A 27,329-nucleotide genomic window follows, 5' to 3' on the forward strand; every position below is an offset into this window, starting at 1 on the left:
CCATTTACCATCCAGGCTAGGAGACAGACTGACTTCCCCAGCCTCTACTGAGGGAGGTGGGCAAGGGTAAGGTAGATTGGGAAAGTCATAAGGTCAGGCGATCAGTAAGTTTGCTTCATCCAGATCTTCCTGCTCTGAGCAGGGTTTCCTATATGACTTATGTTTTTCTTTTAAATGAGGCTTGGACTCTGCTTAATAATAGGTGACATGTGTCATGCTATGTCCACCCAAGTAGTGACTTTTGCTGTTCAGTGGGACTTGCACTGGGTTTGCTTCCCCTGTCTACTTTCCTTTGATGACTGCTGTTCAGGAAGGCTGAGTCTCAGAAAATTTTGGCTTCCCTACAGTCAAGTCATCAGTACATATTTACAGAGCACCCCCATTTGCTGAGCCTTGTGGGGACACAGAGACATGGAAGCAGCCATTCGCGGCCTTGGGACTGCACAGACATACAGGCAATGTGGAATGCAGGCACAGGGCCACAACATAGGGCTGTGTTCACAAGGCAGGCTGTAATTATGAGACTGGTGTGGGAGGCAGGCGTCAAAGGCTCCTGCCTCCAGGGCCAGAATCAGGCAGAGAAGATGCCCTAAGGACAGAGGTGCTGGCCTTGAACATATGAAAAATTGGAGGCCCAGAGGAAGGAGTTTAGGATTTGGACATTTGTGTGAATCTATACAGCTCCAGCACCTTACCTACCTTTATGTATTTCATCTCCACGCCACCCACACCAGATGTCCTTTCTAAAGCATATGTAGCATATATGTGGATGTCCTTTACAAAGCAAGAGGCCAAGATTCAAAGTAGCTAAGGTACCCAAGGTTTTCGCACCAGCCTGGTGGGTGGAAGTCACCATGTCACACTTTCTCAGTGTACTTTCCCGTATTTCCCCCTCCTCTGCCTATTTAAGACTCTGCCCTTGGCTAGGGATCATGTGACTCAGTCTTAGCTAATCACAGAACCTCACCCTGACTTTGATTGGTCCAGGGCGGTCACATGACTTGAGCCAACTGCACAGGAAATCAAGTTGGAAGAGGAACCCTATGGAGAGAGGAGTTTAAGGGACTGGTAAATTCAGATCCCTGGTCTCGTGTCAACCATCACATATAAGAAAGAAAAGGATGAACGACCCAGATCCAGGGTGAGGAGGGGAAGGGCTGTGTCCTGACAGGACCATCCTCCTGCAGCAGGCAGCATCCTCTGAGCTGATCTAGATTGACATTAGTCGGGGAGTCGGGGAGAGGTGCACACCAGAATGTCTGACCCTTCCTCAGTGCATCAGCAGTGGCCATGAGCACCCCAAACGCCTGGGCAGATTCTACATATTCTGCCTCATCCCTCCAGCACAACCTGCCTTGCCCATGTGGTCCTGGGTGCCAGCTCAGTCCCCTCAGTGGCCCCTATCCTTTCTCCCTGCTGCAGGCCAAACCAGCTTGGCCCCAAGCTTAGGGCCCTGCTCAGGTCTCCTCCCCAGAAAACCCTTGTAACCACCTTCTCCAGCTACTCTCTTCCCCAAGAAACTGTGCATTACTGTGCATTTTGTAGGGCATTGAGTACAGATGTGGCTCTCTGATGAGTGATCCCTCCAGAGAGGAGGAATCAGCAGAGTGGAGAGGATGGCATGGTGCTGGGCAGCTGCTCTGGGATCTGAGATAGAAAGTGAGGAGCTATTTTCCTAAGGGGTTTGGGGGGGCTCTAGGCACAAGCATAGGTGCTCAGGGACTGGGGACAAGGATAGCCTGGTATCTGGCTTTCTCCCAACTCCAACTCAGACCTCAGCCCTGCTGTGACACATCAGGCCTGAGCTTTGGGACCAGAGGACACAGTGCTTGCAGCTGAGCTCAGGTGCTTTCATGGAGGGCATCACAATGGGTGGTCAATGGAGACCTCTCCCCAGTCAGGTCCTGGGGGGTAGGGAGGTAGAGGATTCACTCACCTTCAGTGTCTGCCCCACCAGTGTGTGCTTCTAAGAGGCCCAGACACTGACCCCACTTCACCAAGAGCCCATGTGCCTGAGATGACAAGCAGAGAAGCCAGGCCCACAAGGTAAATGAGTCAGGGCGGACAGAGTGAGTCTCGCCTAGGGGAACAAGTTCCATTTTAAAAGGGGGGGATCTGCCTGGCCCATGGTTACCCTGTGGGAATGCAGGTCCAGGAATGCCAGATTTTCCCATTTTTATCTTAAGAAAATAGAAATCCAGATTTTTATGTGAAACTCCTGATCTTCAAACATGAGTCATTATCTATATTTGCATGTTCAGATCCATTTTCCACCTGGCCCCATACTCTTTTACCACAACTTCTGGGTAGATTTAGCAGTTGAGTAAAGTAGGTGGAGACTGATAGGTGGGAGGTCAGGACACCCATCTCCCACCTCTAAGACACACTTCTCCTGCCTCATTCATGGTGGCCATGGTTTTGACCCTGGCTGTGTCCTCTATGTATGAACACAAGTCTCAGGGCTGAGGGTGGCCTCACTCCCAGGTGACAGCTCCCATGGTCTGGACTCTCCCTCCCCGTCTGCAGGCAAGGCTGTCTGTACTGTCCTTTGTGGGTGCCTTTGTGAACAGCCCCTTCCTTATGAGCGCTCCTCATTCAACCTTTTGAATGTGCCCTTTCCATCTTGCTGGAAGCCACCAGGAGCAACAAAGTCAATCACCAAACAACCTGTTGTGGTCCCTGCACACCTGGGTCTGCAGCCCATATCCAGCCAGTCTACAGGAATCCAGCATGTGGCCGCTGATCTGTACAGTCCCAGGCCAGCAGACTGCAGCTGGGTCACCACGTAGAACAACATACCGCTGAGGGCACCAGGACACAGCAACACCCACATGGAAACCCAAGGAGCAATCCCAAAGGAAAATGCCTAGAGACACATCCAATCTGTTTAATGACCAATGCAACTGTGTGAATGCCAAGCTACAGGGAGCACAGGGTACACAAGGCATAGAGGCCTTGGGGGTTGGGGGGCACTACAACACTGTCACAGGAAATGGGGTCACCTAGTGTTAACAGGGGAGGGCCGGCTCACTGGCAGCTCAGACCTAGGATGTGTTCCTCAGGGAAACCTGCATCCTATCCCCAACGCAGGAGCAAGCCGGCCACCTTCACTCTCGAACATAAATCCTCGTGCAGACCACGTCGTCAGCGCCAAACGTCTGCACAGGAGAAAAGGAAAACAGATCAGTACCAATTACCTGTGCAAAATGCTTAAAGCACATCACAAACAAGGCCACTCGCTGCCCTGCTAAAACCCTTTGTGACAGACATCCAGTTTCCTGTTCCGAGGGCTCACACCAAGCACCAAGGGTTTAGGGTTTCCGCTTCAGCTTCCCATTGGCAGGGGAGCCACGGAGGTTCAGACAACTGTATAGAGTTGTGCCCTTCTGGAACCTGTGTGTGCTGACATAAACAGTGGAAGTTTCTTGCATTAGTTTTGAAATTAAAAGGGGAACCACGTCATGTTGGACATTTCTAAAGGGGCTCAGTGTCCTTTCAAATGACTTCAAGACAGCCAGGGGCCTAGGCACCTGAAGCCATGGGGTCAGTGCTGGCCATCCAGATGGGACTGGAGTGGAAATGGAACAGAATGGACTTTCAGGAGCAGCCATCAGCTGGGAGACAGGCGGGCCCTGTATCTCCGGGTTCCACCTCCTCATATCCAATCAATGACAGATTGAAAATACTTTCTAAAAAATTACCTCTGTACTAAACATGTGTGTACTTTTTTCATCATTATTCCCTAAACAATGCAGTAGAGTGACAACTCACATTCAGCATTTACACTGTACTAAGTATCATAAGGAATCTAGAGATGGTTTAAAGTACATGGGAGGAGGTACTTAGGCTATATGCAAATTTTATACCATTTGATATGAGGAACTTGAACATATCCGTATTGGGTATCTGAGGATTTTGGTACCAATTCCCAGGGATATGAAGGGATGACTAATACTTGGGTCACCTTTAGGCTAGGAAACTGGTCTCAGCTACAAAAGCACAGCACTGGCTTCCTGGACCTCTCTGCAAACTCCAGCCAGGTAAGGATGGGAAGGCGCCTCCTCTCTGGGCTTAGGGGGAAGAGACAGGCAGTGGTGGTGTTGAAGGAGGGGCAGACTTGAACGAGGTGATCCCAAAGGCTTTTTCCAGCTAAAATTCTATGGCTCTTTGTTTGTTTGCTGTGGGGAGGGCATCAATCATTCCATAGACAGAGGGGGACATTTTTCTTCTGGCCCCTGAAATGATAGAGGCCATAAGTAAGCTGTTTTGACTTTTCCAAAAACTAGCAATTACTCACAGGCCTGTTCTTCTGGGCTTCTCAAAGGCACTGAGAACAGGGAAAGCAATGTGTGCATTCAAAAGACAAACACAAAAGCAAAACTTCCCTAGTCTGCAGAAGTTCACTAACCTACAGAAGGGTCCTTATCCTCCAGATTCTCAAAATGGCCTGAGAGACAGAGAATTTAAAACCACTAGACTAAGAGTTTAGTTGTCTTAGAAGCTTCAGGTTCTTCTTTTTTTTTCTTTTGTTTTTAATGCTAGGAATGGAACCCAAGGCCTTGCACATGCCAGGCAAGTGCTGTACCACTGAGCTCCCACACCCATTTTTTCTCTTTTGAGTTAACACATAATCACTGTACATATTTATGGGAGGATATTCAGATTCTTACCTCTGGAGCCCTTAGATGCTCTCAGAGGACATGTGCTAGGGCTTTATCCCAACATGTGTGTTTCAGAGAAACACCTCTGGTCTTCAGTGATTAAGGAAGCAAATGATCACACTGGGAATCTCATGACCAGAAGGGCAGTTTCATCTGGGGCTAGACACTGCCTCTTTCCTGTCAGCCAGGAATGTGGAGGATTCTCTATGCTGGAAGTGTGGGGGAAGTGGTTCCCCACATAAATCTACTTCTTCCATGTTTGTAGCCCTCAGAAACACGTTGGCTTTTCAGAACTCTTTGTGCTCTCTGGCCACTGAGTATCTGAATACCTAAGTTTAGGGATTTGACTTTTTACTGGCGTCATAACTATTCCAGTTATCTGACAGCTAACTCAAGGTAACGAATGGCTTTATAACTTAGGAAGAAATCCCACTTGTATGTAGGGTATGGTGGTGCATGCCTGTGATCCCAGGACTCCAGAGACTGAGGCTGGAGGATTGCTGTGAGTTCAAGGTCAGCCTGGACTGCACAGTGAGTTCAAGGCCAGCCTGAACTACGTAGCAAGATCCTGTCTCAAAAAATAAAAACAAAATAAAACAGAAATCCCATTTGCAATCACACTTGACGTGGCCTTCTAAGCCTGCAAACAATGCTTAGAGGTTCCTGAAAGAAATTCTTCATAGACTATTTCAGAGTTGTGTTGAGTATACTCAGCTTTCAAAGAAAGACAACTTTGCAGTTCAGGGGCAATTTACTGTTGGCCCTGGGAGAGCAGATTTCAACTTAACTAGCAAAATTTGCCTCTTGTTATATGGAGATTACATCTCCTGACATTTTGGATTTATTAATGATAATAACCCTTGAAAGAAAGCCCACATTTCAGATCCCAAATGCCAAGAATTAACACTCCCTCTGAGGCTTGTATATCTATTTGCTGGGCCAGGGAATGATGCTGGGGGGCGGGGTGGTGTCATGGCCCTGGAGAGGTGATTCGGAGGTAGAGTCCTTATGGCGGAATTTGGTGTGGACTCTGGCTGTCAGATGCTATAGAGGTTAACAAAATCACACCTTCTGCAAGCAGACTGTTCCTGCTTAACCCTTGGCTATACACAAGAACTCTAAAATCATCCTCCCTTTTCTCTCTCTGGGCCTGGTAAACTGTACATGCCTTTTCTCCTAGATTTGCAAGTCTTAGCCTCAGATTGCTCCCCAACCCCATCAAGTATTCATTCCCTGCAAACAGAATTAGCCAGGTTGCAAATTAAGCCAGTCCTTTCTCTAGGAAGAAGCAAAGCATGTTAAATCATCCCCACAAAGGACAAGAGGAGAGGGAGAGGAAAAGGGAGAGGGAGGGAGAGGAAAAGGGAGAGGGAGGGAGAGGGAGGGAGAGGGAGAGAGAGGAGAGGGGGGAGAGAGAGAGAGAGAGAGAGAGAGAGAGAGAGAGAGAGAGAGGAGAAGGAGGAGGAGGAGGAGGAGGAGGAGGTGAGGAGGGGGAGAGACCAGAGAGAGAGAGACCAAGAAGCTTCAGCTCAATGTGGGGTCTGCTTGGAGAATAAACATGTGATGTCCAGGCTGAGGGGATCTCAGGGGCCAGGATTCACCCCAATCCCTCATCAGACTGAATGGAGACGGAGCTTGGGACAGGAGGGGCTATGCCCAGGTCATGCAGGGTATCCTTTCCCAGCACCCCTCACCCACCTCACCACCTCCTGTTCCCAGTATTTTGGGGTGACGTTCACTAAGATGGGGCAGATATCTTAGAGGGGAGATGTTAACCCAATGCCCGATGGAGAACAAAGCATAGAAATTCTAAGTTGCCCACGTTGGCTTCACCCAGGGGTTGGATGTGGTTCGAGGAAAGTTGGGTCAATTCTGAAACACAAAGGGAAATGAGGAGTGCGATTAAGCTCCGGGAGTCCTAACTTGGCCTGGGGGGCAGGCTTTGTTTGGCTGAGGGTATTTGAAATGTTTCTGTCTGCATACTTTGAACTTGGAGCCCACTGCTCACATCGTGTTTCAGACTCTTCCCAAATTAGCAGTACTCACTTGGTTCCCAAAGGACACTGGGGTTTGTAAAGCTGGGGGTAAAAACGTTCTCTATGGCTCTGAGTACTGATGTGATAAAAATTTCTGAAAGCTTTCTCAGCCAGAGAAATGGGTAATAAGAAAAAACAAACAAAAAAATACCAACCAAACAAAACCACACCAAAAAAACCCACCTTCTGCAGTGTGAGCCTGGGGCACCTCACGGAGCCCAGACAGCCAAGCATTCTGGTTTGGAGCCTGTCACCCCATGGCTGCAGGGACACAGAAGCTTGGACAGCACAGGCAGCAGCCCCTCCCTGGCCCCATGCTGCCCTCTTAGCCACTCCTCTCCCTTGCCAGCAGTTTGGCAATGATTTCCTCTCACCTACACAGTCCCCTCAGGCATTCTGCTCAAACAACCCAAGGCAAATGTCTTTCTCTGAAGAGATGCATGAGGGTGACATATCTGTGTAGCCCACCGCAGGGTCATCTGGGGAACCTTGGGGCTTTTTCGGGGTTAGGGGTCCCTCACCAGGATGAGCTCGTCGTTGGCCAGCTCACGGGTCCAATAGGTTTTGGGGCCGTTGCCCTCGAGGAGAGTTTGCGTGCAGTGAATCTTGTTCTCATTCTCCCAAGTAGCTAAACTCTACGGACAGGAAAATCATTAGTGACATTAATTACAGACTCAGTGGTGGAAGATAGACAACAATGAGCGCTGGAAAGTAATTGCTCTGTGGAGAAGCAACACATGGTCCTTGTCGGCAGACACAGAATCTTCTCTGCAGAGCCAGATGAATCTAAATCTAGAGTGCAGGTCATGGATTTTATGGGGTATAAATACATGTCATATTGCACACATGCAGGCTCGCACACACACACACAAGTCATAGAAGCGGCAAAGCCTTAGGCTTGCTTTATGTTTCTAGGAATGAAATTCAGAGAACACAATGATTCACTGATGTCAGAATGGACTAACTCAAGAAATCTTTAAAGGCAAGAACCTTCACATCAGAACTAGAGAATTTTATAACAGCTAGGACACCACTGTGTAATCACATTAGTGGCCAGCAGGTCAAGAGTGTGACCCTGAAGAGATGGATTTGGGGATAACACGCTCCTTTCTATCTTCACTCCTCTCCAGATGTGGCACAGTCTGCTCAGTAAACCCAGGTGTCTGGGGATAAAAATGCCTCCACTTTCCAGGTTACATCCTTCTAGAAAAAAAATTTAAAACTCAAACTGATCTGAAGGGTCTTCATGCTGCTGGAGGAGGGAGTAGAAGGAGAGATTGCCTGCAGGTTCCCCAGGGTCTGCACAGAGCCAAGTGGGGAACAGCTGGGCTGAACAGCCCCAAATGGGCACATAATCACACCCTAACTAGCACATGGGACACTCATTAGGCAGGTGGGGTAGGGAGAGGGGCTGGGGGATAACTAAAGCCCACTCTCCAGGAGGCTATACAACCTTTGCTTTGTTTTTAAATCTGAATTATCCTCCCTGGCAGGAGTCACCATTGGGTGTCCCCAAGTTGAGCCCAGCCTATTTCCAAGCTTTTCTCTTAGACTTCTGCCCTTTGCTCTAACAATCTTGTCCTGCTCTTCTGCTTTTGCAAACACTGCTGAGAGTTGGGCCTCAGATGTGTGAGTTCCAAGCCTGGACATCATTTGGAAGCCAGAGATGCCTTGTGAGGCAGTCTGTTGGGGGAGGGGGCTGTGTCTGCTACCTCTCTGGAGCCAGGCACTCTCAGATCAGACAGGCACTGCTCAGCAAAGAGGAAAGAAACAATTTCCCACTCTTAGGAATGCTATTACTTTTTTTTTTTTCGTTTTTAAAACATTAGAGAAAGGCAGGGAAATAGTCTCTCACTTACTTAAAATAAGTGGTGGCAGCAGCAATTACTTTTCCATCTGCTTAACCAAAGGCAATTTTTGCCCATAAAAAAAGGAATCCACAAATCCTTGCTTCAGTCCCCTTATGCATCTTTGGGGCCAATGTTCGGAGAAACAAAAACCTTAGGCCCTCGAGGACTTAAGAGAGGGCACTTTGCGCATTCTCCCAGCCAGGACCTGGGCTGCTTTGAGAGATTCTGTCTTTCCTTTAAGAACCTGGCTAAAGGCAGGCAGGGAGGGTGCCGGGCCATGGGGATCGCTGAAACTGGATCCAGAGGTTCCCGCGCAACACTGGGACCCAGGAGGCGGGATGCAGCAGCTTACGCTCCACCTGCTACAGGAAATTCAGCAGCAGTGGCTGGGAAGCAGGCAGCCATCCAACCTCCAGCTCCACGCAAACCTTCTGGGCCAAGGACACACGCATTGCTGAAAGAACCACAGCTGGGCGCTGGGCGACCCAGCCGCTATGTGCGCAGGTTCACACCTGGGAGGGATTTGGGGTGGGATCTGGAGGACACCGAGGTAGCCCCAACTCCGCAAACATTAGCAACCTAAGCGTGTCCCTTGCTGCAGAGGGACGGGGGTCAGGGCGGTGGGACCTGCGTGGGGCCTCACCCTGCACTTGCGGCCGTCCACCGTCTCTTCCTCGAAGCCTTCGCCGACCTTGAAGCTAATCTCCGTAGTGCGCACCGTGGTGGACGTCTTGATGTAGAACTGGTCGCCGTCCTGGCGGATCTCCACGTGCGGCTTCGAGGCAGCCGCCACCGCCACCTTCCTAAGCATGGCGTTCACACCTGCGCGAGGCCACGCGGTCACGGGGGTGACAAGGCCTGGGAGTCCCTGGGTCTAGGTCCCTGCGGTCCCCGGACCCCATGACTTCCACTTGCCAATCCAGGCAAGCAGGGGGCACCGTCGATGGGCGCCACACTCGCGTGCCAAGCCGGGCCCGGGGAGCAGAAACCCTGCGACGCCCTCCTCGGATGCCTCCCCGTGGCTCCCCGTGCCCCGCTCCGAGCTGCCCCCGCTCCCGCGTCGGCGGTCCCACACCGCTCACCCAGCGCCTTGAGCAGCTCGTCGAAGTTCTCGCTGCTGCGCATCTTCCAGGTGCCGGCGAAGTTAGGCATGGTGGCAGCGGCAGGCGCGGGGACAGCGGACAGCGGCTGCGAGGCGACGAAGCTGCACGGGGGCTGTACGGCGGAGACTGCGGGTGCACCCGCCGCGATCTGGAGTCCAGGGAACACCCCAGAGGCGCCGCGGCCCCTCCCACTTCCCCGCCCACACCGCTCTGGGAGCAATCCCGCCTAGCAGCTGGCCCCGCCCCGGTCCCGCCCCCACCTCTTGCCGGCCCTCCCCTACTGAGCTGCGGGTCCTGCCCCGGCCCCGCCGCCTTCCGCCCCACTCCAGTTTGATGTTCCCCCCGAGTCCCACCCAGCCGTACCTGCACTGCCCCCTCCTCGCGCCGGCCTTCTCTAGGGCAGACCTGGAGCCAGCTTTCCAGCTGGGTGGGCAACCCTGCCGCCTTGGCCACCACATGCCATTATAGCCTGCGAGGCATAACTCCAGTTTTATCTTAAAGGTGCAGAAACGTGGGTGCGTAATACTCACGTTTATTCTTCAGAATATCTCTATTGATTAAGTATGAATTTTAATCGTATGAGTTTTATTATATTGAACAATTAGTACTTAACAGGAAAAAATAAAGTATTGAATTTTTAATACTTATCCAGTGTTTATAAAAAAGCATCAAGATTTTCAACTTTGTCTTTTTTTGGTATACAAAATCTAAAAAAGAGCAACAGAAATAAATTCCTATATGAACTACAATGAAAATACCAATAGCACTCTACAAAAAAAAAATCTTTACTTCAATTATCACACCTAAGGTAGTCTTCACACATGACAACAGCATGTTCCATACACATGTATCCCTTACACTGACAGCACATGTGTTTTGCTTTTCTGGCCTTTTTGTAGGACGTACTTGACATCTCACTGGTCTTGCTGTTTTGTCAGGAGGTTCTTATTATATTATACAATGTGTAGTTAAAAGGGACATAAAATATCAATAAAATAAGGTATTAAATTCTACATATGTATTATCTGTTTAGAATAAATATCAACATTTTCACATTAGCTGTGTACTTGCTTACAAAACCTAAAAGATAACATCAGAAATAAATTCCTATGTGAACTACAATGAAAATAGAAATAGAAATTTACAACAAAAATAATCTTTACTTCAATTATCACAGTCAAGGCAGTCTTCACACATGGTAACAGCATGTTCCATACACATATATCGCTTACACTGGTAGCACATGTGCTTAGCTCTCCTTTCCTATGTGGCAGGCCATTCTTGTCACCTCTCTTCTCTTCCTGTTTTGTCAGGAGCTGCCTACTACATTATACAATGTGCACTTCACAGGAAAATAAAATATCAATAAAATAAAATGTCAAATATGTAATGAGTGCTTAGAATAGACATCAACAATTTCATATCAGCTATGTACTTGTTTACAAACCCTAAAAGATGACATCAGAAATAAAAACCTACATGAGGGCCAGGGATTTAGTTTAGTGGCACTGAACCTACCTCTCAAGCACAAGGACCTGAGTTTGATCCCTGGTACCAAAAACAAACAAACAAAAAAGAAAAGAAGGTGCACAAAAGCTATGTGAACTAGAATGTAAATACAAATAAAAGTCTACCACAGAAATCTTTGCTTCAACTGTCACACCTAAGGCAGTCTTCACGCGTGAAAACTGCATGTTCCATACACAAGTATCACTTACACTGATAGTGTATATGTTTTGTTTTCCTGTTCTTTCCTGTAGGGCACATTTGACATCTTTTTGGTTTTTCTGTTGTTGTAGTACTAGGTCTTTGGAATGCTGCACCTACTTGTTCACCTGTCAGCTCACTAGTGTGCTCCACAATTTTTTTGCACAGTTCCCTGGGCAGAAACATTTTTTTTCCCTCTGCTGTAAATTATCTCTCATGAGTCCCAGTCCCAATTCTCTAAGAAAATTTCTCCATGGGTTGTTTTTGTTTTTGCTTTTTTGCTTGTTTTTTTTTTTTTGAGACAAGATCTTACTTTGTAGTTCAGGCTGGCCCTGACTCACTGTGTAGCCCAGGCTGGCCTCGAACTCATGGTAATCTTCCTGCCTCACCCTCCCAAGTACTGGGATTACAGGCTTGCACCACCACGCCCAGATCTCCATATCTTGCACTTGTTATTTTCTTCATAAACTAGCAAACTATGCCATATACGTTTAGGATCAAGTAAAGCACAACCACTGGCCAACGCTTTGTGTTTCAAGTGACATCATAGTTGCTGCATAACTCATCAACAACATCTACTCCGCCTTTGGTTTTGTTGTAGAAAGTTGCCATCTCAGGTTTCCATTTTGTCTCCAGGTTTCCCTATCAATGTTTCCATTGTGGTGCTATGTTCACATCAGCAGTACCAGTTTGTTTTTCTTTGCCATATACAAGGCCAATGTAAATCTTTCTGAAATCCAAAGATTGTACTATACAATTCTGTTTTGAAATTGCAACGTTTCATTTGGAATTTCTGCTTTGTTCCAGTGTGCAGTTCCCATGCTTGTCAACTTGTGCTTTGTTAGTGAATGTAACATCAATTGGAAACTGGTAAACCAATTGTCTAATGTCACATTTGGGTTAGTTTGGGAGATGGGAACAAGTCTGTTCACAGTATCATTCAGTTTATTACTATATGAATAAGGATCTTGTGGCTGAGTTCCAGGAAAAATTTCTAAATTGAAAGCATAATAAGTCTTCACATCTACAAGGGCATAAATTTTTATGTCACATTTTGACCTATCGGTTTTCTATAAGTCTTTTTTTGGGGGTGGGGAAGTATTGGGGATTAAACTTGGGTCCTTGCACTTGCAGAGTAGGTGGCTGAAACACTGAGCTAAATCCCCGGCCCATTCTATGAAGTCTTTTACATTCCTGTGATTACCGTGAGAAATCCCTGGAAAGTATAGCAGACCTATGAATGCTTTCAGTTCACCTAGTGAGGTATCATAAGTACATTTTTTAATATGACTATTGGTGCATACAGAACATTTTACTTGTAGTTCAGGCTTTGTGTATTTCACAACATTTTGTAGCACTTCGTCTGTTACAATTTCCAGCAATGAATGGCAGTGCTGACATTCTGTCCAATAGGTTTCACTCCCCCAAGATCTTCACTATATTTTTGGATCTAGTTCTAACATTGGATCGTTCCATTTGGTTGCAGGACCATTTCACAACATTTCGACTATTCAAATATGTACTCACACTGCTGTTTTCTTTGTCATCTAAATCAAGGAGGTTTGCATTTCCTGTGTCTGTATCAGTTGGCTCTTGCTCCATTTCACTGTCACAGGAACTTTGGCTTACATGGCCAACATCAAAGTCAATATCATCTTCATCAGAACATGAGTAATCTGATGATTCACTTTTTTTTGAGACAGAGTCTCCCTATGTAGCTCAAGCTGGCCTTGAACTCACTTCACTGTATAGCCCAGGCTGGCCTCAAACTCACGGCGATCCTCTTGCCTCAACCTTCCGAGTATTGGGATTACAGGCATGCACCACAACACCAGGAGATGATTCACTTTTGACCTCCTCTAAAACTTGCAAATCTGGTTTTTCATTTGCCATTGTTCTGAATTGGCACATTGTACCAGAAAAATAAAAAAAAACAACACTTTCTTTTCAAACAAATCCTAAATGCCGAGAAATTTAGCAATGAGCATTTCACAAGTAAAACTCACCTGTTGCTGCTTTGGAGCTCCTGTACACATGTTGCTGTTTGTCTGCCAAGTAGGTGAATGCACAGATGAGTTTTTGCTTTCCCCAGGTGCAGCTACCATAAGTCACACCCATATTCCATTATGGTAAAATACATGCTTTCATATCAGAAGAGTGGTGTGGGTGTATTTTAACCCCTGTGATGTCCAGGTAACACATGCGAAACCTGTTAGCAGAGCATTATGTAGGTGAAAATCCTAGTTTGACACTTTTGCACACGTGCACACACCTTGCTGTTCATCGTATCGAGTGAGTAAACACAAAGCTTACTTCTGGTCTCCGCCAGGCACAGCTACTGAGACACACAGCCAGCTACTATTATGCTAAAGTACCAATTTATAGTAAAAAGTATGGGATGGGATGTTGTAACCTAATGTTGTGTCCTGCAGGTTCCATGGGTGGTAGGAGAGGGTTCCATTCAGATCCTGGCCAGGAAGGTCTGCTTGTTGAGCTGGGCAGTGGGGCTCTGGGAGTCATGACATCATTCTAATATTTTCATATATGTTTAAAATAGTCATTCTAGAGGCCAGGGATTTAGCTCAGTGGTGCCACGTTTGCCTTACAAGTACAAGATCCTGAGATTGATCCCTGATACCGGAAAAAAAAATCCGTTCTATAGAGTGGGTGATGAGTCCATTAGGGGGTAGGAACCCCTCTGTTTCCCCTAGTCGTGCCTTCTGGGGTCACCCCCTCCCCCAGCACTCCCACACAAACACACACACACATACATACATAGGACCAAGGGGAGTGAGTGGCCAACACATAGCAAAGAACCCAGCCAGGCAGGATGGGTCCACGGTGTGAGATGGTGCTGGAGTCTTTGTAAGCTCACCGTCCTCGTCAGTGAACAATCAGAGGTGGCCAGGGAAGCTAGGAGGAGGCAGGGTTTCTCAGAAGCCCCAGGCTTCATCTAATGGCACAAGGATTGATAGTCCAGGCTGTCCATACCTGCCTGGCCACCAGGGGAACCCTGGAGCCAAGAGGGTTGCAAAAGCAGCATTTCTCTGGATTCAGCGTCAGGATTCAGAATGATACGCCTGCTGAGTAGATGAGACCCAGCTCCTGGTGGAATTGCCCCAAGTCCACCAAGCCTCCTGTCTTTCTCTTTTCCCTTCCTGTCTCATACCTTTCTACTCAGTAATCCTTGCGGACCATCTCCCTAACCAGGAACTGGATGCAGGTCTGGGAGCTGAGCAGTTGAAACCCAGGTTCTCTCCTGAGAATTTACTTTAACTAGGGGGACACCTGGAAATTGTGACCACCGTGTGGGCTAATGGTGCTGAGCCCAGCCTAGATGGAGCCCTAAGAGAGCATGTGGAGGGCCTGAAGGGCTGAGAGGTACTGCCTGTTACCAGGAGTTACAACACAGAACTGTGCATTTGGGGACTGCGTATCTTCCAGCATTTCAAGATTGCACAGCCTGCAGGGGGTGAGCTAGAAGGTAAGACTTAGGAGGCGAGCAGAAGTCAGATGACCAGGGACAGGATCCACAAGTGCAGTGTTCCCAGACGGCTACATCGAAGAGACTTGAGCAGAGGTGATTCATGGTCCGATTGCAGTTTTTGGAAAGTCACCATGGAGCCTTGTGGAGAGTGGATCTGAGCTGGTGCACACATTGCCAGGGCCTAGGGAGAAGACTGTTGCCTGGAAAGGCCGGCAGTGGAGAGAAGGGGGTATTAGAGAGCCCCCTTTTAAGATGGGCCCCCTTAAGCCAATCTGTGCTGTGAGCCAGGCATCACAGCAGTGGGGAGCTTCTTAGAAGCTCAGATTCATAGGCCCCACCAACAGAGTTTCCCCCCACTGGCTGCTGTTGGCCAGGGCGTGGCCAATTCCTGGCCTTTCCTCTGTTTCCTCTCCTGTGTCAAGTCTTCAGGGGCAGGCATTCAGGCCTGACCCTATCTCTAAAATCCCTTTGTTCTCCTGCTGGCAGCTTTTGCAAACCCCATATCACTAGCTTCTCTAGGCCACTGACCCACATCCCTACCCAGGACATTTCTGCTGAGCTTTGCTGCTTTTGCTTGGAAGCATGCCAAGGCCCAAGCCCCCTGAGGGACCACTGGCTTGGGCCCCATTCCCTTGGGCAGGCCGAATTCATGCTGGAAGAATGGGGGTCAGAGTTCAGCACCCGAAAGCTGGGGCTCTGAAGAGTGTCCCAGTGGGGAACTTCACAGCAGCTCTGTGGAATGGGGGCTGGGGCCACCATGCCCTGTCCAGGACAATTTGAGAGTCAGCAAAACAGGACAAAGAAGAACTGGATTCCTGGAGAAGAAAGGCATTTGGGCTGGACTCACCCTGCTTAGGGGGTTTCTTCTAGGTTAATGGGGTGGAAGGAGCACTGGATGAGGAGTCAGAAGACTGAAGGGCTGTAGGGGCCATGGAGTACTTTAGTAGAATATGCACAAATAGCTAAAGTTTATTGAATGTTTATTGTGTGCCAGGCATTGTACCACATGGTTCACAAGGATGGATTCATTTATTCTTTATCATGGACTATTGAGATGGGTACCCATTTACAGATGGGAAAAACAAGGCTCAAGCAGTGTCCTCGGTCACTCTGCTGATGCAGTGCAGAGCTGGGAGGTGAGCCCAGGTGAGCTGGCCCCAGATTCAGGCTCTGACTTCCCTGCTCTGTGGTTTATGGTACAGATGGGGACCTTAGCAGTGTTTGGTCCTGGTCACACAGTGGAGCAGTGGGAAGCCTTTATTTCTTTCCTACCAGTCCCAGGGATCTTGGGCTCAGGAAAGATTTCTGGGGCCCAGGGCATCTGACTGCCTGAATGCCATAGAGGATGATGCTGCTGAAATCCAGGCACATGGCAGATTTGTTTCTCCATCCAGCTAGGCTTTGGTCCTGGGTTGCCTTTGTCCCTGCCATGGCGAGCCTCAATTTCCTCCTCTAAAGTAGGAACCACATCTACTTTGAAAGGTGAAATGAATTAATGAATTAATTAATGTGAAAATAAAGGAGCATACGGTGTCCATCTTGAATTTATGTTCAACTCACTCTTGGCTGTCCACCAGCCCACACGGGAACTCTGGGTTCTCCTTTGAGTTGTTTCATTCACTCATTGCCCATTTTTAAAACGATCTACCATGTTCTAGGCCCTGAAATCCTCAACTAATCCTATGATGTTTGTTAGTGTAGCCACTTAGAGATTTAGAAATGGGAGTTGGAGGTGAATTGACCTTTCAAGGTCACAGAGGAGAAATAGGCAGAGATAGGATTTAAATCCGTGATTATCTCAGTCCAGGCTCTGAGCCTCCAAGAGCTGATAAGTGAGTCTGGTCCAACTTCTATGATGCCACCAGATACAAGAAAGAAGGAAGGCAAAGCAGTAAGCAAACCCTAGTGACCACTCTGTCATCAGTGCAATAATAGAGGAATGATCCAAAGGGGTTGGAGAAGGGAGGAATGACTGTGCCAGGCAGTGCAGAAGATGGAGAAGAGATAATACAACCTTATCTGGAGATTAGGGTCTTTACAGAAGTATTCACGTTAAAATAAAATCAGCCAGGTAGGTTCTAATCCAGCACAATCAGTGTTCTTATAAAAAATGTAAATGTGGATATTGACACAGAGAAGAAAGAAAATGTAAAAAGGCACAAGTCCAGGAGAGAGGCTCAAAGCAGGTCCTTCCATCCCAGATCTCAGAAGGAACCCATTCTGCTGACACCTTGACTTCAGGCTTCTGGCTTCTCAAACATGGATTCAGTAATTTTCAGTTCCTCGAGGTACCCAAGTTGTGGTTATTTGCTCACTGCCCTGGCAAATCAGCACCTGACCCTTGGAAAGCAAGAGTGGATGCCAGTCCTTGTGATGTTAGCGGGGGAGACAGCTATGTCATCCCAAGTGCCTGCCCAACTATAAAGCAGGGGTGCTGAAGACACTCCCAGAACAACTAGGTCCACACCAGCTTCAGAGGAAATAGAAGACTCCAAGTCAGGCTGGCTGGTTTGCTTACTGTAGGCTTGCATCTTGGTGGTGCGTTTTGAGGCTGGGAGAGCCAGCTCAGTGCTTGGAAGGAAGGGCACAAGCTCTGTGAATGGTCTGAGCCAGAAAGGACTTCCTGCCTGGCTGGACCTGTGGAAGCATCAGATCACATGGGCTCTTGTTAGAAATACACAACCCTGGTGGTTGGCCTAATTTGCACGAGGTGTGAGCGAAATGGAGGACTCGTCCTCCACCGGACAGTCGCCTTCAGCCGCCACCTCAACTCCAGCGGAGTTGACCTCACTGGAGCAGCTGGACAAAGAGTAGGTCCTTGCCTCATAATGTTCTATCAGATTTGTCAGAAATCTGTTTATTTACCAAGGATGAACTCCAGTCAGCTGAACAGACAGAACGCTTCTATAAAAAGCTTTTGAACAAGCATAGAAGTAAAACAATCTCTCAGATTATTCCTTTCCGAATTTTAAAAACAGAATATAAAGCCTATGAAGCCAAGCTCCGCTTCCTGAATAGTTTTGACGTCTTTCTTACTGATGAAAGAATTAGGTGGCTTTTGCCCTCGCACATAGGAAGGCACTTCTACCAAAGGAAGAAAGTTCCAATACCTGTAAACCTTCAGGCCAAGAATTTATCAAAAGAGATCAACAGCGCTCTAGCTGAGACTGTCTTAAACATCTCTAAAAGTGGTTCTTGCAGTGCTATACGCATCGGTCATGCTGGAATGCAGGCTCAACACATCACTGAAAACATTGTTGCTGTGATGGAAAGTCTTTCAGAAAAATTGCTGGAGAAGTGGAAAAGTGTGAAACTCCTGTTCGTGAAAACTGGGAAGTCGGTTTCCCTTCCCATCTTTTCCTCATTTATCTCTTATCAGAATGAAACCAACAAAATCTCTATCAGTGAACTGAGGGAAAAGGAAGCTAAGAGGAAGAAAAGAGAGGAAAAATACCATGAAAAGCAGAAAGTGAAGAGGGAAAAAAAAGTTAAAGGAAAAAGCTAAGAAGGCCGCATCAGTCCTAACTAAAGGTGGCGTAGCATCTAAAAGCAAAGGTGCTTCCGTGAGGAGTTATGGGTCCCGGAAGAAAAAGACTGGCAAAGGAAAAACCCAAATTAGGGTGAAAAATGAGTCTGACGATGAAATTCCACAACTGGTACCAATAAGTGAGACTCCAGTAAAAGGAAATGTTGAGGCGCAAAAACATGTGACAGAGAAGTCTCCAAAAAAGAGTCCTGGTCCCAACACACCTAAGGGCAAGAAGAGAAAGGCCCTGCCGGCTCCTGAGGCCCTGGGTGCAGGTCCAGGGAGGAAGCCAAAAATGGGACAGAAGAAGAAACAAAGAAAACCCTCACCAGGGAAGAAAGAGCTGAGACAGACTCCAAAGAAGCCAGAGGCCAAGCTCTTCGCTATTACTAATAAATCTACAAGGAAAGCTCCCTACACTCCTAAACAATTGCCAAACAACCCCAAAGTGCCCCAGTCAACCTAAAATCAGTGACTCAACCAGAAGGAAACAGCAGAGTGAGCTGACAGTTGTTGGAAAATCCTTGGGTCCCGGGCTGGAGAAGTACCTAGTAGTAGAGGGCTTGCCCAGCACGCACAAGGCTCTGGCCTCAGTCCTCCACACCATTACAAATAAATGAATAAAATAAAAGACTCGGGTCCTGATCCACCATTGCAGCCTTCTTCAAAAATGAGGCCTGGGGCCAGGGATTTAGCTCAGTGGTGCCACCACGCACCTGCCTCGAAAGGGCAAGGTCCTGAGTTTGATCCCGGGTACCAAAAAAAAAAAAAATAGGCCTGGGTTTAAATATTTTTTAAACCTCCACAGGTAACTCCTGACAAGTATCTGGTTATGGGAAACACTGGTTAACATGTATTTTTTAATTACTCTTCTGTTTAATTGTTAATGTCAAGCAAAATGAATGCTTCTCCATATTTGTGATTTTTAAATTATTATTATTAAAGTGTAACATTTGCTTCTGAAAAAAAAAAGAAATACACAACCCTAGGACCAACCTGACCCACGGAATCAGAATTTACATTTCAGTGAGTTGAGTTCAGTGAGTAATGGGAATCACATTCAAGTTGGAGAAGCTCTGGGTCTTAAATGTGGCTGTACTTTGGGTGGTCACTGGGGCTGTCAGGTGGCTCTCAATGCCTGGGTAACTCCCGCAGAGATGATGGGGTAAGTATTCTAGAGTGCAGCTTGGACAACAGGTTTGGAAAAGCTTCCCAAGTGATGTAGTACACAATCACATTTGGGGGCCACTGGTCTGCTGTGGGTATTCACACCAACTCCACTTCCCATGAGAAAACTTGTGTAGTAAAGGTCAAAACCAGAGTTTCTGGGCCCGGACAGAACCCACTTTCCACTCCTAATGACTCAGGCTGTCCCAGAGGGCCTGTGCAGATGTCCCCTGGCCAGAGAAAGACAGTCAGAGCCAGTTCCAGGGAGCCAATAAAGATTCCACTGCTTGGCTTGAGGGATCTACATCTGGACGGGGCAAGCAAATACAGCCTGGTGCCCAAAGGTGTTAATCAATCTATAAGAAGCTATGATCCTTCTTGACTGAGCTGGGTCTGGGAACCCCTTGGGAGCATTTTACTTCTCAAACTCTGTAGCGTAGTCTACCCCTCGGGCTGGAAACTGCTCCACTAAGAGGCATAGCCTGAAACCAGTGGGGTGACTCTGGGTCCCTATTGTGAAATCCAAACTGTGCCCGATTCTGATGGTTCCAGGGAAGGCAAACACTGCAGCTGACTTGAGGCCCAGGTGGTCCTGAGGAAGGCAGAAGAGAAACCATTCCTTCTTGGAATCCAGCAAGGGTCCAGCAGGGATGCAGGTAAGTGTTCCAGGGTGCAAATTTCATATTGGGCCTCCTATGGTACAGCCATTCATTAGTCAGTGATAATTAACAGAGGTTTTTAAGGCTCAGATGTTGGATTTAAGGTTGAAATTGCCCTCCATTTACCTCCATCTGTGATTTTCACTAAGTGGTTGAGAGGGGAGAGGGTGAGGGGATGTAAGGGGAAGCCCATGGAGTTGTGGGGGCTAAGGTTTGAGACCTAGTTCCTCATTAACTGGCTGCAAGAGCCTGGGCCAGGCAGTAGACCTGGATGAACTTTTGCTCCAGATCTGTGATTGAGGGTGATACAAATACCCATTGACCTCAGAGGGTCTGGGAGGATCACATGAAATAGTGCATGTGAAATATGCTGTTAGAGCAGTGACCATGTTGGGCAGACGTTCTTGCTCTAGTAAGGGTGATACTCACACGGCCCATGCACATCCATGTAACTGGGTACTGCCTACCTGAATCCGAGTGTGCATGGACACACAGGTCCACAATTCCCTGTTCAAATCTCAGAATGTGGACTTGCAATGGTGAAATTAAAAACTCTTGGGAACACTGGAACAAATTGGCTGCTCTGTGTCCAGCATAGGTCCAACCATCTGGATGTTCCTGCTCCATGATGCTCCCCGCTCCATGATGCTCCCCACATGCATGCTTCCTGTATGTGTCCAAGAGCTGTGGTTGTGGGCTCTGCACGTATTCACTCAGAGTGTGGCACTGAATACCAGCTGTGCATCCACCACAGGCCTTGTCTGTGTCTCTGTGTCGCTAGATGCACACCCTGTCAACCTGTGTGCACTGCATATCTTAGGCTCCCCGTGTTGTGTCTGTGTGCTCTGGAGTGACCTCTGTGTGTCTCTGCATGTGGCACAGATCTCTGGCTGGGAGCCTGAATCTCAGGGTGGGTGTGTCTGGGAGGCCCAGTCTGGACCACTGTGCATCCTTACTCTGGTCAGGGTGACTGTTTGGAGCCTCTGCTGGCCTCTCCTCTCCATCCACAGTTCCCTCTGCTGCCTCTTCCTGAGTGCATCCCTGTGCACCTCAGCCTGGCCCCAGACAGAGCCAGGGCAGCAGACCATTCCCTGTCCCAGTCCATTTCTATGTCATTGGTTCATTCACCTCAGAGGTCTGTGGGGCTGGCTCATGGCAGGCTCCTTGCTCCCAGCTCTACCCTCCCACACCCTCTGTCCTCCAAAGTTCTTCCCCATCCCTCTGCCTTTCCTAGTGAATGCCACTCCCAACTCCCCCTTTCCCCTAACTTGGCTTCTTGAATGCACCCCTCGACAGCACCTGCTCCATGGAGCTTCTCCACCAGGCAGCCTGGAGCAGCACAGCCCTCAGTGGCTTGTCACCTGATGGGTAGAAGCAGAGGGAGGGAATGCTCTATCCATTGAGCCTTCCAGGTGCTACACCGCCATTTAATTCTTGCAGCTATCCAGGAGGGTACATGTCCTCATGGCTGCCTTTCAGATGCAGGAACTGAAGCACTCAGAGAGGCTGAGGCACTGCCCCAAGGCCCCTCAGATGGAAGGCAGTGAACTGGTTCCAGAATCCAGGTTCCTTCTGCCAGGCCACTTTGGGCTCCTTTTTGTGGGGCTCTGGCCTGTGGGTGTGTTCTGTAGGCTGAAATTTTGTCTAATTTGTGTCCACATCTCCAGGACTTGGTGCAGGAATAGGCAGCTAGTGAACACTCCATAAAGGTTTTCTGGATAAATGCCTGCTCTCAAAACTGACAACCTTAGCTTCTATTAGTCTGAATTATACGAGTGATGATCTCTTCCAGGATGCAAGGCTGGGGAAGCCGAGATTATAATTTATCAGAAAACATGGCAACTGTTCCAGTTTCCCTTTCAGTGCAGAGAGGTAAATTGATGGCCAGCAGCCTGACACCAGGAAGCAGCAGCCCTGAGCAGGAGGGGCCTGCAGCAGTGGGTACCCCAATCTTGGCAAGGAAGCCTCCAGAAGCCCCCACAGGGGCTCTGACAACGATGGTCTGTCCACCTGCTTCCTGGAGGTGGCCACAGGAGGGTCAGCTGCTTCGCATCGATCACTGCTCAGGATGCCAAATGGTGCCTTTGAAAGTCCATAAAGAGAGGGCTTCGCATTCATCCCTGATCAATCACCTCTCCGCCCCTTTCGGCACGTGCGGATGCAGCAGCACAATGCACTCTTCACGGACACTCAATCATTGCGGATGACGGGATTAATGGCTTTTCAGAGGGAGCACAGAGCCCTCTCCTTCCCCTCTCCTTCCCTTCTCCTTCCCCTCATCCCAGGCCAGGCATCTCCAGGCAGAACAAGGCTGCTGTGGCTGGAGTAGCCCCATGCTTCCTGTGGGCCTCCTTAATCGAGATTGACGGATGTGGGGTGTGCGGTCTCCGTAGGCCGGGCCGTCCGGCTCTTGCAGGAGGCTGAGCTGCAGGACAGCTGCCCGGGCTCCCAGATGTCTAGGGGAACCTATTCTCTCCTTTAGATCAATGAGGCAGCTGGCTGAGCCCCAAGAGCCCCACCTGAGGCCCTGAACCTCAGGCCACTGCCAGGCTGGGTCATCAGACCAAACGGTTCCTGACTCAGAAAGGGATCTGGGATGATGGCTTTCCTCCCCGTGTGTCCCCCGCTGCTCCCCCACCTGTGACAAGCTCAGCGCTCCTTCCTCCTGAGGCTGCCCAGCCTGAGCTGTGAGTGATGAAGAGGATTTTCCTGGCCCGTGACAGTGATTGCATTAGTGCCAATAACTTGGAAATGAATCATCCTAATAAGACCTGCGGGTGGCTGATGGAGACCGATGGCTGCCCCACATTCCGGCAGCACTGCTTCCCGCTGAGCTGTGATCTTGTCCTACTCCTCATGACTCCCCAGGCTCTGTGGGCTGTGAATATTTAATTAACATTTCTCCTTGGCTTGCAACGTGTTTGTAAATATGATTCAGGGGCTGCAGTGTGAGCTCGGTAGAGTGAGCCTGCTGCCTCTTGTGCCCCGCAGCCCCACCCCTCCCACTCCTGCCAGGTGCTGGTCCAGGATGAGACATCTTCGCTGTAACCCTGCAGACCCAGGCCTGAGATAGACATGGACCCAGGCCAGGTGTTTAAGGAGCAGGAAATGATCAAAGGAAGGCACCCCCCCCCCAACACACTTGAGAACTGGATGCTCGCCAGGTACCTCCCCAGGAAAGGAGAGCATGGAACTGGGGAAAGCTTCCTCATCCGGGCTCTGCCACGAGGGCACTTGAGGGGTCACCTGGCCTTGGTTTAACATCTGCATCATGGAGTCAATGATGTCTATTCGGTTGAGCTCAAGGATAATGGAGATGCTGGGAATTCATGACAGTCTATGTACATTTGAGAAACTCAGGGCCAGGGCCAGGAGAGATGAATTCTCTCATGGTACGGATGGGGAGACTGAGGCCTGAAATGGAGAGGAACTCACCTAGAAGCACAGTCAGGGTTGGGGGCTAGAGGTGGGGCCGATGGCCTCTCAGCTTGGGGCCTTTTCTGTGACAGAGCTTAGAAATGAATGATCTAGTTCTTTTGACTCCATTTTGTATATGCCGGAAAGTGATCACCCTGGAGAATCGGGCAAGCACTCTTCCCTGAGACCTGGAGTGAGCTCTCCACGGCCTGGTAAGCTCTCTGGGTGCATCCTCTGTCTTGAGGACCCACCATGGAAGATCAATTCAAGCTGCTGCCCCACACCTTCTTAGTGCCCAGGCAAGCTGATCTTAGATACATGAGCAGGCCCAGCCAGAGCCCTCTGCTGGCCTGCAGCTCTAAGGCCTTTGGAATCTGGGTCACTGCTTTCTACCTTGCCCCATGGCCCCCATGGCTGCCCCTGGAGACCACAGGCACCTGGACCCTGCTTTTGCTGCTCTCCCTGCTGCTTGCCTGTCAAACATCCCTTGTCATAATTCAAAGCCACCCCACAAGTCTCCCTGATCCTCCAGGTGAGAAACTTGCCCCCTCCATCCCCCACGTCACCCTGTAGTGCTCACCCCAGGTATCTAGATGTTTGTCCTCAGAGCAGGGTGGGCAGGGAGCAGCCATGGCATAGAATGGATATGGTAACCTCCAAGGATGACAGTGAATGAATGGGAGGATTTTCCAGCAAGTTCTAATGCAGGTTCCATACATACAGGTCAATTAGCAGCAGTCAAAGGCCTGAACTTTTCTCTCCCTTCCCAGGCCTTTGTCTGCTCTGCTCCTATAGCCAGTAGCCAAGGGCCTGGCAGATGGGATGGGTGGGCCTGAGGAGTAGAAGGGAGAGGTGGAGGCTGGAGGCTCCATCTTCTGAGGTCCAATTCCTTGAGAGAGTCCTCTTTCACCTCCCTAGCATGGGGCAGGGCATTGTCTGAGGCTTTTGATCAGACTATGTCCTATTCCCGAGGTGAGAGGAGAAAGATCCCCAGGTGTTCTGTAAGACACAGCTGGCTTTGCAGGTGAGGTGGGCATTGAGTGTTTCTGCCTTTAGGTGGAGGGAAGGTTCTGGTCTCACACCTAGGCTGAAGAGGCCTTCACCTGTCCTGCCTTCTCTCCTCTTGAAATGCCATGTTGTCCATTCTGCCCTTGCCCTGCTCTGGATGCAGCTCTAATGCCCACTCCCACCTGGCATGGGTGCCTTGGAGTCAGGAAAAGTGGGGCTTCCATGCCACAGTCATTTTGGGGCACAAAGGAGGAACAGCCTGGTTGAGCCACCTGTCTTCAGGGAGGCCAGGCCCAGTGGTCATTAGAGCCATCCGCTTCCAGCCCACGAGGGGCCCCAGACTCCCTCGCTCATTAACAGTGGCCCATCCATCTTGTCCCCCAGCGCTGACAAATCCATGGCCCCTGACAATTGACAGGGACTCATTACCCTTTGTGTGTGTGAAGTGGGGCGGGAGGGGGGATTTGAAGGAAAAGTCTGTTGGTCTGTTGGTGAAATTTCTTTATTATTCCAACCACTTTGAAACCATAGGATGCTGGAAAGTGGGTCTGGGGGCTGCTGCATCCCTCCTTGCTGTGTGGCTGGGGGCAAGTTTTCCCCCTCATGGAGACAGCGTTCTCCTCTGCATACTGGTGAGGCTGGTCTGTACCCTGATGAGTGATTCTTCCACATGAAGCATGAGCACTGCCTGCTCAGCTCACCTTCAAGACCCCAGAATTAGAAACCTGGAAACGGCTGCCTCTGGCCTGCTCAACACTCAGCTCACTTTTTGTTTCCCCATTAAGTTTATTGGTACATTTTCAGTATAAAATACAGTTACATTCATCATTGGGATCTTGTACCTTTACATGAGTATCTTGGTTCTTATATTTTTCCCCTTCCCCTGCCCTCCCTTCACCCCCTCCACCCTTCTCTATTTACAAAGACTTTGTTTCCATTTTATCCCTTTTCTCATATTTTTCTTTTCCTTTCTTTCCTTTCCCCTAGCCCTCCCACTTCCCCTGCTCCTTTAGACCTTTTCTTCCTATTTCACAATGTCAAGTATACATTTTGATCCTTATTTACACTTTTAGTTTTTCACACCAGAGAAACTATTCGGTATTTACACATCTGTGTCCTATTTATTTCACTTAAGAGTATGGCCTAGGGCTGGGGATTTAGCTCAGTGGTTCCAGCACCTGCCTCGCAAGCGCGAGGTCCTGAGTTTGATCCCCGCTACCCCCCCCAAAAAAAGAAAAAAAAAGAGTATGGCCTCAATGTGCATCCACTTAGCTATAAATGTCTATAGTTTTTCCTCCTTTATGGCTGAGTAGTACACTATTACTGGGCTCACTTTTGCAGAAACTTTTTTTTTCCCTGGTACTGGGGATTGAACTCAGGCCCTTACACTTGCGAGGCAGGTGGTGGCACCACTGAGCTAAATCCCTGGCCCTGGGCTCACATTTTTTTTTTTTTCTTTTTTTCCCCCATTAACTTTATTGGTACATTTTAGGTATAAAATACAGTTACATTCATCATTGGGATCTTGTACCTTTACATGAGTCTCTTGGTTCTTATTTTTTTCCCCTTCCCTTGCCCTCCCTGCACCCCCTCCACCCTTTCCTATTTGCAAAGACCTTGTTTCCATTTCTTTCCTCTTCTCATATTTTTTCCTTTCCCTTTTTTCCTTTCCCCTACCCCTCCCAATTCCCATGCTCTTTTAGACCTTTTCTTCCTGTTACACAATATCAGTTATACATTTTTTTTGTATTAAATTCTTTTATTGGTACATTGTAGGTAGTTATACATTTTTTAAATTACAATATTAAGATCTAGGAGACATTACCACAGATTTTACAGAATTTAAAAGGATATAGAAAGCATATTACAAAAATCTTTTTTGAAATAAATTTGACAACTTCTAAGAAGTAACTTAGAAGACAAATTAATGAAACTAACTCTGGAGGAAATATAAAATTTGAATAGCACCTATTAAAGAAAGTATATTCCTAGCTTGAAAACCTACCTATATGACAACAGCAGGCTCATAAACATTTTAACTGATAAATTATATCAAACATTTAAAGCAGAAAAAAGAAGGAACACTTCTCCCCTCATTTTAGAAAATCAACATTGTGCTAATCCTAAAACTGGATAAAGATAATAGAAGAAAAAAGTATGAACATAGACAGAAATTTGTTTAACAAAACAAACTCTTAGAAGTCAGATCTGGCAGGATGTAGAAAGTGGTTTCACTATAGGGATGGCAGTGTTGGCTCAGCATTGGAAGATCCACCCCCAAAAGTAATCATTTCAACAGAGGAAAGGAGAAAGCCACATGATCCTGTCACCAGCTGAAGAAAGAGCACTGGACTAAATTCTACAGCTATTCACGGCAAAAGCCACCAGGAGACCAGAAGTAGAACAGAATCCCCTCAACAGATCAAAGACATGTACTCCATACTTCCAACAAAAACTCCTTCTATGAATGGAGACGATATAATGCTTTCTCCTTAAAGTGGGGAACAAGGGCAGATATGCCCACTCTTCATCTGTCCATTAGACCCTGAAACATAGGTCCAAACCAAAATAGTCTGGCAATAAAATGACACAATTAGGATAGGATTGGCATGGCTGAAGCAAAATCTTTACATGTAGATGAAACGATCATCTACAGAGAAAACACCAAGAAATCTCTAGGAGCCCCCAGAACCTGTACCTGAATCCAG

The 27,329-nt window shown here is 48.3% G+C and overlaps 1 protein-coding gene and 1 pseudogene across 1 annotated transcript; one reads left to right on the forward strand and one right to left on the reverse strand.

The window, feature by feature from the left end:
- Nucleotides 1–2,863: 2,863 nt before the first annotated feature.
- Crabp1 (cellular retinoic acid binding protein 1) lies at nucleotides 2,864–9,806 on the reverse strand. The gene is made up of 4 exons (XM_004872098.4): nucleotides 9,630–9,806; nucleotides 9,191–9,369; nucleotides 7,219–7,332; nucleotides 2,864–3,158 (listed from the first exon to the last, which is right to left on the reverse strand). The coding sequence occupies exons 1-4, from the start codon at nucleotides 9,697–9,699 to the stop codon at nucleotides 3,108–3,110; spliced, it is 414 nt and encodes a 137-aa protein (XP_004872155.1). The 5' UTR covers nucleotides 9,700–9,806; the 3' UTR covers nucleotides 2,864–3,107.
- Nucleotides 9,807–17,565: 7,759 nt separating this feature from the next.
- On the forward strand, nucleotides 17,566–18,836 carry LOC101715239 (ribosomal L1 domain-containing protein 1 pseudogene; annotated as a pseudogene).
- The last annotated feature ends 8,493 nt before the right edge of the window (nucleotides 18,837–27,329 follow it).

The sequence above is a fragment of the Heterocephalus glaber genome, unplaced genomic scaffold (genome assembly GCF_053883595.1).
Source record: "Heterocephalus glaber isolate CG9 unplaced genomic scaffold, H.glaber_assembly_v1.0 deba00001140, whole genome shotgun sequence".
Classification (NCBI taxonomy): domain Eukaryota; kingdom Metazoa; phylum Chordata; class Mammalia; order Rodentia; family Bathyergidae; genus Heterocephalus; species Heterocephalus glaber.